The 16,640-nt window shown below is 41.0% G+C and overlaps 1 protein-coding gene across 1 annotated transcript in view; it reads right to left on the bottom strand.

Annotated features, from left to right (window-relative positions):
- SH3RF3 (SH3 domain containing ring finger 3) overlaps positions 1–16,640 on the bottom strand; it is a 246,203-nt gene that overhangs the window by 78,388 nt on the left and 151,175 nt on the right. Inside the window, exons 2-3 of the mRNA XM_063392696.1 lie at positions 13,926–14,201; positions 6,717–6,812 (exon numbers count right to left, since the gene is read on the bottom strand). Coding sequence (XP_063248766.1) covers positions 6,717–6,812; positions 13,926–14,201 — 372 coding nt within the window. The remainder of the gene's footprint in view (positions 1–6,716; positions 6,813–13,925; positions 14,202–16,640) is intronic.

The raw sequence follows: 16,640 nt of genomic DNA, 5'->3' as shown, positions 1-16,640 counted from the left end.
TGCACCAAGTGGGATGGCAAACAGGATTTTGCATGGGAAGTGCTGGAAGTCCTTCAGTGGATTGTAGCTATAGACTGAAATCTTGTTATCAGATCACCTTAGATACCTGGGAATCGAATTTTTGGCATCTAGGAAGCAGTACTTCTAAAATGCCCTGTACAGGAATAGAATTGTTATATATGACTTTGAAAGATTCAGGAAATGGGCTTATTTGCAAAGGTTGTGTGCTTAAGTTGGTTGTGCTGGAAATCTTTTTTTGCTATAAATTGCTCCAGAGAGTTATTTTTATAAAACACAGTCTAGGAAATTCAGATGTTACTCATAATTAGGAGGGGTGGGTGGGAAAGATATTTTTGGATATGACAGCTGGCAAATTTCTGGTTTAACAGGCTCTGAAACAATAAGAGGTGATAACAGCTCGGATCTGGTTTTGATGACTAGAAATATTGGTCATAATATATAAATCCGAGTAATTCTGAGTTCATTCAAATGAAAGCAGGCAAGAGTAAAATCAAGAGAAGACCTGTAACTAAAACTGTCAGTTCTCAAAAGGCAAATTTTCACAACCTACAGCTGTGTCTAAATTTACTTGCTGGCTCTCACCACGGCTCACACAGATCTCGTAATTGTCTGGGCTGGAAGATGACTCAAATATGACAGTACTCCTACCTACCTCTGTATGCAGGCTTCCCCTCTGTGGCACCCCCTGAGATGAACTTCAGTGTAAACGTGGTGCTCCCTGACAAGGAAACCAGAAAGCAGCCCTGCTTTGACTTGTCCAGACACAGCCTGAGGGGAGGGAGTGACTTGAAAAGGTCTACAGAGCAGAGGTGCTCAGCTAGTCCAGGGAAAACCTGCTATTTAAGTCAAAAGGTGACAGTGCAGCTCAGTTTTGTATCCTGAAGATGGAGGAAAGTGTTAGAGAATCTCTGTGAAAGATCACTTTATGAAGGGTGCTAGAAATCAACAGAGAACTCAAAAGAAACCAGTCAAATTTAAAAAACCCCAAATTTTCTGCCCAAAGTCATGCTAATTTACATTTTACATAGGAAATTAAATCAAAGAGCACAAGGTTCTTTATTTATAGAAGCAAAAGAGAACATAAGAAATCAAGCTGTTATGCAGAAAAGATGGGCCAAAGATTAAAAATAATGTTTATCTATATAAATAATATATACATAATAGACAAATATATATTTATATATTGTAATATGTTGAATATTTGATCTTCTTCTCACCTCTGACAGCTAATACTCTTGGTTTTCCCACCTAACATAATCTTTATTTGAACTTCCATAGATTATTTTACTCTGTATGCATGTAAGAGTACTTTAAATCAACGAGTTTTATTCATGGATTGATGTGAAAATAGAGCTCCCTCTTGCAGCCTACAAACAAATTCTGCATGTTTTAGTTTGGATGTGAAACATGAGAACTGTATTTTGTACTTCATTCACATAGAAATCTGATACCAAGAAATATCTTGGAATATTCTATAATATTCTATACAGGATAAAAACAAATGGGACCAGCTTTTTTGAAGCTATGAAGGTGCAGGAATAAATTCTTAAAACAATATATGTACAAAACTTGAAAATGCATATCAATAAAGCTTTTCAACAGAAATTGGCTGAACATCTCTTGGAGTTCACATTATTGTCAGCTTTGCAAAGTTCTTATTCCATTTTTATCTGACATGCAAAAGGAGAGAACAGAAAAAAATCAATTGTGATGTTAATGGGTATAATTCTTAACTCATTAGTGTTACAGCTACTTACTACTGGGATGAATTTGCTCCTCTGAGATTTAGTAAGTCAGCTTTTCTAAAATCATCTACATTAGTTTCCATCTACCCACCTTTCAAAAGCTTCCATTTTTATTCACATTAAATGATATTTGCAAGGCTAAAATGAACCATTTCAACAGTCCTTAAAAACAGAGATTGCATGTCCTTTTTGAAAAGGGCACCAAACAAACGTTACTATTTAATGAACATCTAACGCTTCAGGTTTTTTGGAAGGCTTTCATAAAAGATTCTTGGAAAGATTCAGAGTGTGCTGCCACCAAGACCACACAAAAATAAATGATGGGTCAAACATCAAGGTTGAATTAATTATGAGAGTCCCATAGGGACCCAGCTGTCCTGCAGCTGAAAGGAGAAACCAAACGGACTGAGGAGAGAAAAAACACAGACAAGAAGTGGACAGGGCAACAATTATTTATTGAAAATGGTCAAAATAGCTATTAGAGCTAGAAATCCACACGTGGACACATCTGAGTTTTCAATAATATATCTGTGATGACTGCCACTGGGGACACCAGCATAGTAGGAAATGGCTGATGGGAATCTGCATATAGAGAAAAAAGGACAAAATCTGCCATCCAGACTGAAAGTGTAAAAGATCTGCATTCCTTTGCAAGCTAACTAAAGGCTGCCCTCCCCAAAGTACATAGTTATACAGCTAAGGACCTTCCTCTGCTGGGAAGATGGGTCTCGCTGGCACTACTCAACAACCTCAGCTGGGATCCTGGTAAATACAGGGGTTCCCCTGTATGGGTTAAGCTGTTTTAGAATGACTGCTAGATCCTCTAGTACAGTACAAAACTTAAATGGATGGTCTGCTCTGCAAAGATAATTTTGGAATGAAAAATCATTGTTTTCTTTAAGAAATGCATTTGCTTTTGGATTTTGTTTTATTTTCACTTCTGGTTGAGCTCTTTTTAAACACTGACTTGCAAGAATTATTTTCCTCGGGGAGTCTTTTGGACCTATGCTGCAGGACACCGAAACCATCAGCTCTGCCCATTCTCCTCCTCCCTCTTTCTCCCAGGCCTCCTTTCTACTTTTTTCTTTCTTTTTTTGACTGTGTAGAACAGGAGAAGATCCTCATTACCCTGCTTCAGTGCTCTGTAAAAAGAATGTTAAAGCTCCTAATATTACTTAATCACAGCTTTCAGTGCTCCTGCTGCCATAAAACATTATAACAATGGGTTGGCACTTCATCAATTGTAATTGGCTGATATTACAGTCACAGTAGTGCCCAATATAATTGCCTTTCTCTACCACTGACTCATATGGCTTCTTGATCTTGGTCAATCTTCTTCTTTGCTCTGGGGGTTGCAGGCAGAAGTTTTGCTCTAACAGCTCAGATTTTTGTATTTCCAATTCCTGCTCATCTGAGAAGGATGCGTCCCTCTAAATACTCAGTGCACCACTGCCCTCAAATTTCCCTCCCAGATACTTAAATCTATTAGGACATGCTTTAGTCTTCATTATTCTCAATTTTACATATAGCAGGAGAACATAACTTTCAAACAGAGATAATAACAGCAGTTATTACCAATGAAGGAGCTAGCTTGAATAAAATAAAATAAAATAAGATAAAATAAAATATAAAATAAAATAAAATAAGATAAAATAAAATAATAAAATAAAATAAAATAAAATAAAATAAAATAAAATAAAATAAAATAAAATAAAATAAAATAAAATAAAATAAAATAAAATAAAATAAAATAAAATAAAATAAATTTTGTCAGGGCTTTGAATTTCTTGCAGGTCAAAAACTCCTCCTAGCAAGAATATTACTTCAAGCGATACAGATTATTAACAAAATGCTTATTTCAGGACAGGATCCTAAGTGTGAGGATCAATTTCATTATGTTGTGGGTTTTTTTCTGTAGACAAATTAAAACATAAATTATCAGCCCAAATGACTTCTACTGACAATGATGGACACCAGCAAAGTAAGAAGAAACAATAGCCCCAACTCTCCCTGACAGAACATATTGTTTGTGACTCATACTGTAGAAGTAATCATTGTGAGCTTGAATACTTGTCCTTATCCACTTGTAGCTTCTCTGGGGTTGGGACTGAGATGATACTACAGAGGCAGGAAAAAAACCTCTCTGCAGACATGCAAGCACCCTTGTTAAAGACTTGTAAGGAATAAAAAATAAGATCCATGCCACATTACACTCATGTGGCTGTACAGACAACCAAGCATAATGCCAAGATAGAGACTTTCTAAAGCACTACAGGGGCAAGGTATGTTTTGATGTCTGCTGGGTTTTTGTGTCTCTTTCTACCGCCACGGTCTGGCTTCTAAAAGCTGTCTTTCTGGGCTTCCTTTACAGAAGTGGTAATCCTGGTGAGGAATTTGCTAACCACCCCTCCTCACCACCCCTTGCAAAAGCCTTTTGTGCAAGCACCTGTGTAAAGGGTTTAGCAGCACTTTGCCAGGACAAAGTGTTACCACAGGGGGCCACAACAAGGATTATATCCACTGTTTGTAGCCCTGGCATGCTAAACGCTGAGATCCTCAAAGTGACTGGCCTGTTTTCTAATGCTCTGGCTTGCATAGCAAGGGCAGGAGCTCTCGTCTGGGCCGTGGGAGCAATTGGGGACATGAGAGCCTGCCAAGCTGGAATTCACTCTGTCCAGAGTGCAGGGCTTAGGATGCCATGTGAAATCCCACACACTACAGCCAATCAACTGACACAAATGGGAGGCTACTGTGAGAATTAAACTTTGCTTATCCAACACGTTTTGCCAAGTTTTGAAAACCACTTAATGGATTTGGACAGACTTGAGGAGTGTTTTTAGATTCAAGTACTACTTGTTTAATGGATTTATTTTATAAATATCAGCACCGAGATTTTCAAAACTTCTTTCGCACTTGACCTGCTGATTCTTTTTAATTTTTAATGCAAACTAACATCTGAAGCTGGCAACAGCAACATGATTGCATAACTTGAATACTTGCATAAGCTCATTTCATATTCAGAGCAAGGCCTTCATCCCTTGTGTGGATGAAATAGGTGGCTGATGTAGCCTGGAGGATCACTTCCCTCTGGTTTTACAAACCACTGCACAAATATTATGGCCATGACACCCAAGTGTCTTATTTGAACAGTCTCCAAATTCAAGTTTATTTATTCAAGTCTCCAAATTTCAAATTTATATATTTATACAGATAGAACACATGTGTGTATACACACGAATATACACATAAGTGCACACGATTGTACTTATTTTACCTACTCTGTGTTTGTGTCTGGTATGAATATATATGCATGCAGACATTCCTACATGTGTTCTTGGCCCTTGGTACTGGCTACCATCTCTTTAGAATCTGCAAGCATCACTGTTCTGACTCTGCACAGTGCTCCCCTCTGCTCCTCCATGGACACCCAGGATGTGTTAGTGCTTGGAGAACTTCAGCAAGACATTGCACATGTTCCCTACAGGCTGCTCTTCTGAGGTTATGAGCCCTTCACCCTTCAAGAGCAGTAATTACAGAGAACAGATACCTAGGAGTGGGAGAAGGATCAGGATGCTGCACAGTGCGTAGGCAGTGCCAGCCTGCAGCTGAAACTGGAGCTGGGGAAAGGTGGTGAGGTGCAATGGTGGCTGGCTGTGTAGCAGTCCCCAGTTCGCTCCTTCTGCAGCAAAATTCAGAACAGTAACATTGCACTTTCCCAGGACAAGAAAGAGAAGAGGAAAAGGATGAAATCTGGGAGAAACCCAGCTTTCTCAGTCACAACAAACTGAACATGTCTTACACATTCAGAATAGAAGAAAACTAGTCATTAACTTATGCGAGGCATCTGGTTTCCCAATAAAAGTTCCTACACATTCTGGTTTTAATATTATTGTTCTTGTCAACTGTGGGAATGCAATGTATATTAATGATGGTTTATTCCAAATTGGATATTGTTGCAGTTAATAATTAGGTAGTCAGGCACTAATTATCTCTATTTTGTTTCCAATCGCTAACTAAGAAATCTGGAGAAGTAATTTCGGAGGCAGGCACCAGAGCCACACACAGTAGAGCAAGCTCTGCTGTGGGCACAAGAGATTCCTCACTACACAGAGGCACCAGACCATGTCTGGAAGCAGAGTCTGGGTGATACTGCTCTGAGTACTGGGTGCAGAGTGGCAGCACCTTGGAAAAATACACATGCATGTGGTGTCCATCTGCTCTTTGCACCCTTGGTTCAACCATTTGGGAGGGAGGAAAGCTCCTCAGAGACACTGCCTGACACCTGGACAACCACTGCTGGCTGCAGCTCTGGTCCCAAGCATCATCTGGCCTGAAGGGCACCACCACCAGGAGGACAGGCAGCAGTGGGAAGAGGTGGAACCACAGGTCTGAACAGAGAAAGTGAAGTCTCAGCATTTACTCTGAAATAAGAATCCTGTGGAAATTATAACAGGAAAGACCTAAGGATAAAGATGGGTCTGGCACACATGGAATGAGAGCCCTTGGGCATGGGCAGGGGAGAGGTGCCTGAGCCCCTGCTGAGGCAGGGGGCACCTTCAGCACCCCTCTGAACATCTGTGCATTCAGACCATGGCTGAACCTGCATTGCTGCTCTCCACCAGCCCAAAACTCACATATTTTCTCAGATGTATGCAAGGTATCCCAACTGCAATCATCCTCCCCTATTTTCCCTATTCACTGTGGAGATCACACCAAAAGGGAAGCCTTTAGAAAGTTTTCATGGAGCATATTTTGCTGACCACTTTAAATTGGACTGGGTGTACTCCCAAAGTGCCTTAGCAGACAGCAACCATAAAATTCCCTTATCAGTAATTCTGTTTTAGTTTATTTGTCTCACATAAGAATATTTGAGTTTATCCTGCCCTTGTAGGCATAAAACCCCCACAAGATTTCAAGACCAGCATCCATCACCATGTGTTATAAACTTACCTCAACATAGAGGATAGGGAAAATGCCAATCTTGTCACCCAGCATTCCTTCTGCCCAGTTGTCATCCACCCTCCTGATGACTGTCAAAATTTCATCCTAAAATCAGAGATACACAAAATACATAATCAGATATATTTCAGCAGAAAGATGCCAAATTTTAGGTATCCACATGATAGCTCAGAGAGTGAGTGCACAGAGGAGGTCATAAGCCAGGTGAAAGTGTTTTCTGAACCCTGGGCTAGCAGCATCCCTGGCCCAGCATCTTATCCCAAGCATCTCACATCTCACTCACGGTGCACTGAAGCACCCGGCAGACCGGTGCAGCTCACACTGGCTGTCAGCAGCTCCAAGGGCCTGGGCACAGCAGGTGGGAATAGGTAACTCCTGGCTTCATTAGGGGGAGAGAAGAATGCCTGACCCAAGAGGTCACCTGTAAATCACAGGTGAAAACTCCTCAGCATGAAGCTGCCCCTGTGCATCCAAGGGTCTGCTGTGATGCCTGTCTGCTCTGGAACACAATTCAAAGGGAAGCTCCAGTTCAGCAGAGGTAGTCCTGGAAACACTTCTGACAAGGAATACTACAAGGTGCTCAGCAACAAACCTACACTGCTGACACACTGAATGTCAATTTTTCTTTAAAAAATCTTATAAGGTTAAATTGCAAAGCAGATAAAAACCCAAAGATAACATGGCAAAAAAACCCCAAATGGCATTCACCTGTTGTATCAGCTTCAGTTTAGATACAAGTTTGTTTCCTAAAACCAATGGCATTTTAATATTGTATTTAATCTAGGGACCTTATAAGAATTTCAGCAGATGATGAACATCTTTGTGATTATAAGACAAGAGATAAGCAAAGTACAAACCAAAAACAAACTCAGAATGTACAAGTCATTAGGAAAGCTCAAGTGACTAGAACAAAACCCTGATTTTCTCAGTTTGAACTACTCGGTTTGTCAGTGGATTTCTGCTGTTATCTCTGTCTTCTGGGATCATCATACTAAACCCAGGCTTAAACCAGCACCAGCACATTCTACAACAGCTGTGGAAAGTGGCCTTCTCAAAAGGGCTCTGCCTGGATGTTCAGATCTTCTACAAGAAAAGGAAGGAGTGGGCTGAGACAAGCTGGGAAGTCAGCTTTGTTGCCTCATGGCATCCAATCTTCTCTGCTCCTGTGCAGAAATTTACAAAAAAGAAGAAAATCTCTTCCTCCAGAAAGCTGAGACAGAGTTCCCTGCCAATCTCTATTTCCACTATTCACTCTGTGAAAATAAGAGCTACATATGGTCTACCATGCTCCATGTAACAAGATACTGATGTCAAATGGCCAGGCAAAGGCAGCTGTTTTTTTTTGCAGATGCTTCTCACATATTAAAAAAACACTAAAAATTCCTGATCCAGGATGTTCAGACCACAAATTTGCATTGATAAAAAATGACCAGAACAGAGATGTGACGTGATGTACTTTGTAGTTTTTGAACATGTGCATTTTGAACACGTGCACTCTAAAATAGTTTAAATGTTTCCTTTGAATTATTCATCTGAATGGTCCATTAGGGGAAAGCTCATAGAAACGACTACAAACTGAGTCCTTCAGCTATTTATTACAGCTGGAAGGATGCAAAAAGAATTTGTGCATTTAATTTCCTGAAGAAACAGATAGCATTCCCTTCCAAAGCCCTGTCTGCACAGACCATTTTTGATCTGTTTAAAGAACTGACAGTAATGTACCTCTGCAAAGCTTCCACACGCTCTTACAAAAGACCGATTAGCATAAATTTAGAATCGAGGTAAAGGGTGTAAACGAGGAAAAGAAATGACTGCATCACTTCAGGGACCTGCTATGAGTGTTTCTACTTTTTATATTTGCTCAGCTATTTCCCCGAAAGAGTTTTTTAAAAACACAAAATGAGATGTAGTCTACATTACACACACATATATAATCCTATATGTGTGTACATGCATACATATGGGTATGAATAGAATCATAGATTGCTCAGGTTACAAAGGCCTTCTAAAATCATTAAGTCCAACCATTAACCCAGCACTGCATATAAACGTATATATATTTGCATCTATTTACACACATAAAAAATTAAGTAAAAAAAAAAATTAACTGTAAAACCCCAGAAGCTTTCAACCAGATTTTGCTAGAGGCACTGTGCAATCCCATCCCTGGAGCAGGGTGTACAGACACCTGGCAGGAAAGGTTTATCCTGTGCTGACTTTGCTCAAGGATGGGGTGGGGAATGGCTGACCTTTGAAGATCCCTTTCAACTTTACCTTGCGTGGATGTATGAAATCTGGAAGCATTTCCATACACTGAACTTCGTTCGGTTCAGCCAGGTCTGGCTGCAGAATATGGTCATATACGAGAAAGGCATCCTGAGATATGCTGACATTCAAAATGAGTATCTTTGTGGGAGACCAAAGTGCAAATTCTTGAGAATTCATTAAAAATTACATAATTAGTTCGAAGAAGGGTGTTGAAAATCTCCAGAATTACAGCAAATCCAAAAAATCTTTTGAAGTTTTCTTGTTACTAGAAAGTTTCTTTGAATTCGCAGCCAGCGACATCATTCAGTACAGCGAGCTGGTGAAAGCTTCAGCATGAACTATTTTAGAACCTTACATTAGTTGGATAGCCGTGCTACTTACAAATTCCTAGAAAGGTTCCCAAAAGGATCATGAATAGCAAAATGCCACAGATCTCTTGGCACACCACTTCAGCTTTCTGAACTTCACTATTCCACATTGACTAAATTGATTTCCACGCAGCATAAAGGAATCTAAGCCTCAAATCTCATTTCAAAAGCCAATGGTATCCACTGTAGTTTGGACAAAGATATGTCGTTCTCCTTTTATGCCCGTTGCTAGAGCCTTTAATTATTTGCTCTCTCCTTCTTGCTCGAGTTTCTCTCTATTCATCAGCGCTGGATCAGCCTTGTAACAGGCATGTGGGACCTGCAGTTCCAGTTTATAATCATTATCAGAAAAGAAGTCAAAGATAAATCACTTAAAAAGCAATCTGATTGACAGAGAAATGAATCCTTTTGCTGAGAAAACAGCACAAAACTGTGTCCAATAACAGTCATGATTCACAGCCTGATTTTTATTCTAGTCATTAATGGCCATTAACGAAGCAATACAGAGCAGCTGTGCCTGCTATTCTGCAGAGATAACTGCTCCATCTAGAGCACTGGGGAGATCTCAGCCATAGCAGGATGGCCCCACGTGGTGCTTGGTGAGTCCAGCGACAGTGCTTGCCAGCTGGCACGAGAATGCCTGTCACCAGCTATTGCTGGGATGGGCCCTCTGCGAACAGCAAATGCTGATGGAACTGAGTGTTAAGGGGCTGCTCCACAGCCAGGAACAAGTATTGGATGTGACGGTTCTGAGATTGGCATGGCTCTTGTTAGACACCACTGCGGGTTGGGAACAAAAGTGTTGGAAAATGAGGGAAACAGTTGATGATATTAAAAATGTGATGGGCAATGAAGCATGGCAAACAGCTGATGCTACCTTGACAGGTTTGAGACTCCTCTGCCAGCACCACTCAGTCTTTTGAAGGCCATGTGAAGATGCATGCAAAGGGAGGTCGAACACCAAAACAAACATGTGGGCTGAAACTGGACTCAGTGTAAGGCTGGAGCAACTACACAGACAACCATGCAGCTACTTCTGATTTGCACTGCTACACCTGAGAGCAGAATCCTCTTGCACGGGGTTTGTACCAGCATTCACAGCCCAGGGGAGGACAGATTATTTTTTAAAACAGAGACAGCAGGATCCCATGTCCATGCTGTGGCACCACGTTAGGACAGATTAGAAAGCTGAGCCAGTAAGTATATCCCAAGAGTATGCAATTAGGCTCTGTAGGCCACAGCATGAGGGCAACCCCACTAGGGAACTTCAGGAGTAAAACTTCTGAAACTATTGGCGTTAAATTAGTGCAAAGTTGACACAAGGCTGCAACTAATAGTTACAGAGAAAAAATAACTGCCTGGTTTGGCTAATCACTGCCAAACACTGAGGGAAAATATATTAAGTAGGAAATCTGGGATGTTCTATCATCTTACAGATGGCACAGAGGTGAGACCCTGTGCCTGTACGTATGGCTTCACTGGGAAGAGGACTTAAGGGAGCACTCCAAATCGTGTAAAAGAATGATGTGTGAGAGCTTTGTTTTTTGCTCTGGATAGTCAAGACAGATTTTCCTCTGCCCCTCCTGACTTTATTCTTACACATAAAAATTATTACATTTACATCTTTGGCCTTTTATTTGGAGAGTGTTGTATTTACAGGAGATGGAAGGAGGTAAATGGCAGAAGCACCCTGCAGCACTCCTCACGAAGATCTGTGTAAAGTACACTTCATTTCCTTGCAATATACCTCTGGAACAATGGAACATTTTCATTTTGAAGAATGTAGCAAAACAAATTAGTAAGAGGAAACACCAAATATCCTTTCTTTGTTTTCTTTTACTGTACCAGTAGATATTCTGAGTGCATAGTAACAAGGGGGATGGGAAAAAGCAAAGCCCAGCAAAAGAACAACAAAGCAAAATGATACAGAAGATCCCTATGTTTGTGTTTCCTTCTTATAGCTTCTCTTTAGAGGAAAAGTCTTCTTTATTATATGTTTATAAGTAAAATCCAATCACAAGTGTCTGGTAGTCTTAAATGAGTTGCAGTACACAAATAGGTCATATTTATATAAATGTTATGCCAATGTAACCCCTCTGCCAGAGGAAGGAACAAAGAGTGTAAATGAAACTGAGACATGGTCCAGCACCTTCAGATGCAAACTGAGACATTCAAGTGATGCATATTGCTCAGAGTGACAAATCACATCCAGAGCACTGCAGTGCTCAGGACTCTGTGCAAAGGAACTGACTGCATCAGCAGATGATCTATAATCTGGGCTAAACAGGAACCTTCATCAGCACAGGTGACAGCTAGAATTAGCATTGAGAAAACTGATGAAAACATGATGGTGAAGTCCCAAGATGAAAAATAGATTATTCACTGTCAGGGAGAACAATAGGCAGGACATAAAAACTGTTACAAGGTGACAGTGTGTGTAGTGGAAGGAGCTGAAGAACAAAATAGCAGTAGAAGAGAAACCAAGCCCCCTCGGGGAAAACATAGTTATCAGGGATAAAACGATGCCAACAGTAACACGAGGGGTGAAAACAAGGAAAATTGAGAGATTGAAAGTAGAGTATACAGCAGGAAGAAATGCTCCATGTGAGAATGACACTGGACAGCCGAGAAAATGAGAACTATCACTATACAAAGGCAGTTATTGTAAAGGAGGTTTTCTAATACACGGCACCAAATATATCAAATACAAAAGTGTCTAGGAAAGGACCTGCTCTAACAAAAAAGACCACAACTGCCTGGCATACCTATTAAATTTCTTAAGACTGAGCAAGCAAGGAATACTTTAAGCAGACAAGGAAGACTGCATCTCAGAGAAGTCACCAGTGTACCTCTGGGCAGGCAATGAGCAAAACAACGCACCAGAAAATAAATATTTACTGCTAAGGTCTCAGAGGTAACTTCTGGCTACTTTCTGTAAGTGCACGGCTGTTACTTCTCACTAAGCAGCGCTCTTTCTCGCAGAGATTCACAGCTCCAGGGAGGCTGGCTAGTCGCAGGGTTTGCAGTGTTTGCAATCAAACACTTCACTTGCTACGGAACAAAAGTGCTTACAAATCCTTTGTTAAATAAATATGAGAAAGTATACAGTCTAGGAAATTGCATTCTGCTGAGAAACACTGCATGAGTGAAAAAGATGTTACATTCGGTGAGAAAATTATATGCTGCAAATAATTCATTCAGCTGTAATAAGTAGCTTCAAAAGAGGAGGTCAGTAAAATCCTGGTGAAGGATATTTTTATAATCTATTTCATATTCATTTTCAGCATAACTGTTATTACTTTATGTGATACTATAACAGCTGCAGACAGCTGAAATAAAACAGAAAATGACAATGAACAGGTTCTCCACTGCATTCACTGCCATAAATTAACAACAGGGGATATGATTTATTCTACTGTGGTTTCTTGATATCCATGAAACCCATCTGAGGTCAACACAAATTGCTAGGGAGGGTAGTGGGAGGCAAAAAGCAGGTGGGGAGGTGGGGGTGAAAGAGGAAACATGACATTTTAAATCCAAAGGAAATAACAATATCTCAGTTCTCTCATTCCAATGGGAATTTATTAAACATTTTGGTTTAAAAAAAACCCCAAAGACTGGTTTTTAAGTGTCTACTTTTTACTGTCTTTATGTTCTTAAAATAGGAAATACTATTACGATGATGGTGTATTTCAACTGCTAATTGGTATATGGTATGATGCAATATACATTTTGAAGCTGAATGTAATTTTAAAACACTGGAACATCTGATTCAATAAGGAACATTAAAAGATACATTTCCATTAGATTTTTTTCTGAAACTGGAGTCATTCTTGGGAAACATTTCAATGCAGATGAAATGCATGCTTTTTAGAGGGAAAAAATGTTCTCAGAAAGCACCTAGCCAGTTCTACTTGTTGGGCTTCACTGGCTTTACACCAGCCTTGCTATTCATGGCACAAGCAATCTCACAGAGTGCAGGGCAGGCCAGGGAGGCCAGGAGGATCAGGAAGGTGTCCACCAATCCCAGGACCCCTGTGCTCCTGACGCCTTAGGTTTGGGTTTTTCTGGTTTTGCTTTGGTGGGTAGCTTTCACTTTCATATTAAGTGGTGCTGGGATCTTTTCACAGGATGATGGGGGCAGGACAGCTTTGTCCCAGCAGGGGACTCAAGGACACTCTCTTCAAACTCCAGGCCTGGAGCATAAACAGCGTGGAAAAGGAGGCAAGCAAGGAGGATGAACCTTCATGATTTAGAATTATTGATTGGATAGTTGACTGCTATATGCAAATAGACTGGAACTAATAAAAGTAGGAGACTTTGTGGCGAGGCTTTCCTTTTGCTTCCATCTTGGAGCCGTCCAGGCAAAGTCACTACTGTGGCTCTGGTGTTGCCAGGGTGTGGCCTTGAAGGCACTTAAATAAATTTATTCCTTTAACTCTGCCTAGCCTCTGTTTCAGCTTCTTAAGGCATCACTCTTGACTCAGCTGCCAGCACCACACGTGCCCCATCACTCTCTACCAAAGCAGATTTCTGAACATTTTTAAAAAGCCTATTCCCGTACCTTGGTGAAGGTCAGGCAATCCTTGTCTTGGTCTTTATCCTTTATTTCAAAGTCGTAAAGCGCTTTGCCCTGAGGCGGAGCCTGCGGGAGGGGCTTGATGCACTGGATGTAGCTGGCGGGGAAGAAGCCGTGGTTGCCGTTGAGCTCCCCATGGTACCAGTTCTCGTCCACCTTGCGCCGCAGGATGATGATGTCCCCCTTGTTAAACCTCAGGTCACCAGGCTCTTTTCCCTCATATGTGTAAAGGGCTTTGCCGTAGGGGAGCTGAGAAACACTCTGGGGAAACAAAACAAACACCTTTAAGCAACCTCCAGCCAGCACCAATATCTTTCTTAGAGTCACTGTTTAGCTAGAAGCAAACTGATCAGCCACGACCATTTACCAAATTACCCCAGTGACTGCAGCAGACTGCCACGTAATGCTATACGCTGGATCTCAGGAAAACTAGATGGACATGAGGGTAAGCCTGAGAAGGTGGGTGTGGTACATCAGAGCAGGCACTGTCACACCCAGCTCAGCTGAAACCTGCAGCACCTCTTACACCACCAAGCAGCCTCACTTAATTTGCAAAATATCCTATGTAAGCAGAACTATGTTTTAACAACTAAACTTGGACATGTCTAAAGGTAAAATATTAGACATTTTCACCTTCAGGGTTGCTTTGGTTTCTCTCAGAGGAGAGACAAAACAACACAAGCTTGATGATTCACAGTTATAAAAGCTGGCAAATTGGTAATTTTTCATTGCATTTGTTTGAGCAACTCCAAACATTTTTGAGTTTGAAGCTTTTTGTTTAGCTTTTGATTCTGTAACCAAATACTCTTATTTCTTTCAAAATCCCCAAGTCTCATGCTACTCACTGAGGGCTTCTGAACAGTTATAATATTCTTTGTTGCTTATGAATTAATGTCCTTGTGGAAAAGGCAGAATGCCTCAAATCTTTCTTTTAGAACTAAAAAGAGCTCTGAAGCTTTCACTCTCATTAAAAGAATTAAACAAACTAACTAAAAAAATCATGGCCCATGAGAAAAAAAAAGCTTAAAAAGTTCATTGCTTGGTATGATAAAAGAGTGAAACCTATTTGATGGAAGCCACTTGAGTGTGAAGAATTCTTCCCAGAGTTCATTTTGTCCCAGTGAAAGACAGATGCTCTCACCTAGGCTGTGACTGCATGGACAATGTTTTGGTGACAGTATTGGTTTATGCAGCCCCTGTCCTCCCCGTCCACGTGCTCCTCTTCTTGCTGAGTCCCCCTGAGCAGGGGCTAACTGTGTTGGACACAGCTTCCTGCTGCTTTGGTCCTGTAACCGTTCTTTAACCCATAGTGGAGTAGAAAGGTGTCTTGCTGTATTATCTTATACCATTTTTTCATTTTATTTAATTCGAACTAAGAGTCAGCTTGCAAATATATAGCAGCACGTAACACAAGGGATGTTAGAGGGGTCTTGCAAAGTCAACTTTCTGTAAGAGCCCTTATTTTTCATCTGTATTTACAAAAATGACAGAGTTTCCTTGCATACACATGCCTTTGACTAGTCTGTTCCCTGCTGTGCATCATGCTTGTCAATGGGGTGTCCTGTAGGGACAATGAAAAAGTAAAGCTATATTTAATAAAACACCCTGGTATTCCCCCAGGTGTTTCTTATGCCTGTACTTCTGGATGACATTCCTGTGCCTAAAATAACACTCAGATGCTTTCCCCAGAGGGAAAGTGGAGTGGCCTAACAGAAACACTGCATTCCAGAAAATGAGATGCTGGGATGACTTTCCATGGTATTTGTTAAAGCCACAAGAAGAGGCATTTTTCAATTCCGATGGGTGCATTAAATGGACCTGCTGTGGTGGGTGGGTTTAAGCTCTTCCACCTGCACCTTTCGGCAGGAGGAGGAGAAGCACAGCCGCTGCCTGCACTGCCTGCCTGCTTCTGCCCGCCTCCGGGCACCAGACGGGCACTGAGGCAGGCAGCACCACACGGAGCAAAGGGTGCCTTTCTTCAATGCACCTTCTCACAGGCACTAACTCACTCATTTTTATTGGGAAAGGCTTTCGTAGGTGTGCAGGTCTTGGAAAGCTGTGTGAAAGATCCTTTTGCCTGCAGCCCACAGTGAAGGAGACAGGCAAACAGGCCCAGCTCTTCAGAGCACTATCCATGTTGTCTGGAAGGGGATTTAATTTCATTCAGATGTGTCCCCAGTTCTAACTTTTCTCATTAGCAATTTGCAGTTTCTCTGTTTGTTCTGTATTCTTCTGGGTTTTGCTGTATCTGAATGGAGCTATCCACTTAAAGACCAGTTATTCTGGAAGCTCCTTCAAACATAACTAAAAAAGGCATAAAATCAACAGCCACCTGACAAAGCATCAAACAGTCTCTGCCAAATCAATGGCAGTGTCCTACTGGTATTTTTCTCTCTGCCACGATAGTTATTTCCCTTGAAAGCAAAGCCTTGCCCCCATACACAGCATTTTAAAGATTAAGGATACAATACCATCAAACTCCTTCGGTAAGGCATAGATTGTATTACTCATTTGAAACTAGAAAAAAACCCCCACACTAGGTTGAAAGACTATAGAGCCTTGTAGTAATTTAGAAATAAAAGAATCATTACTTTAATTCATGCTGGGAGAAGACAATTTATCAAATAAGAGTAAAGACTTCTGCCAGGTGCACACTGCTGATCCAGACACACGCCTGGCAAACACGCTCTGTATCAGTTA

The sequence above is a fragment of the Prinia subflava genome, chromosome 3 (genome assembly GCF_021018805.1).
Source record: "Prinia subflava isolate CZ2003 ecotype Zambia chromosome 3, Cam_Psub_1.2, whole genome shotgun sequence".
Classification (NCBI taxonomy): domain Eukaryota; kingdom Metazoa; phylum Chordata; class Aves; order Passeriformes; family Cisticolidae; genus Prinia; species Prinia subflava.
The sequence above is the reverse complement of the archived record's forward strand: the minus strand, read 5'-3'. Positions and strand labels throughout refer to the sequence as shown.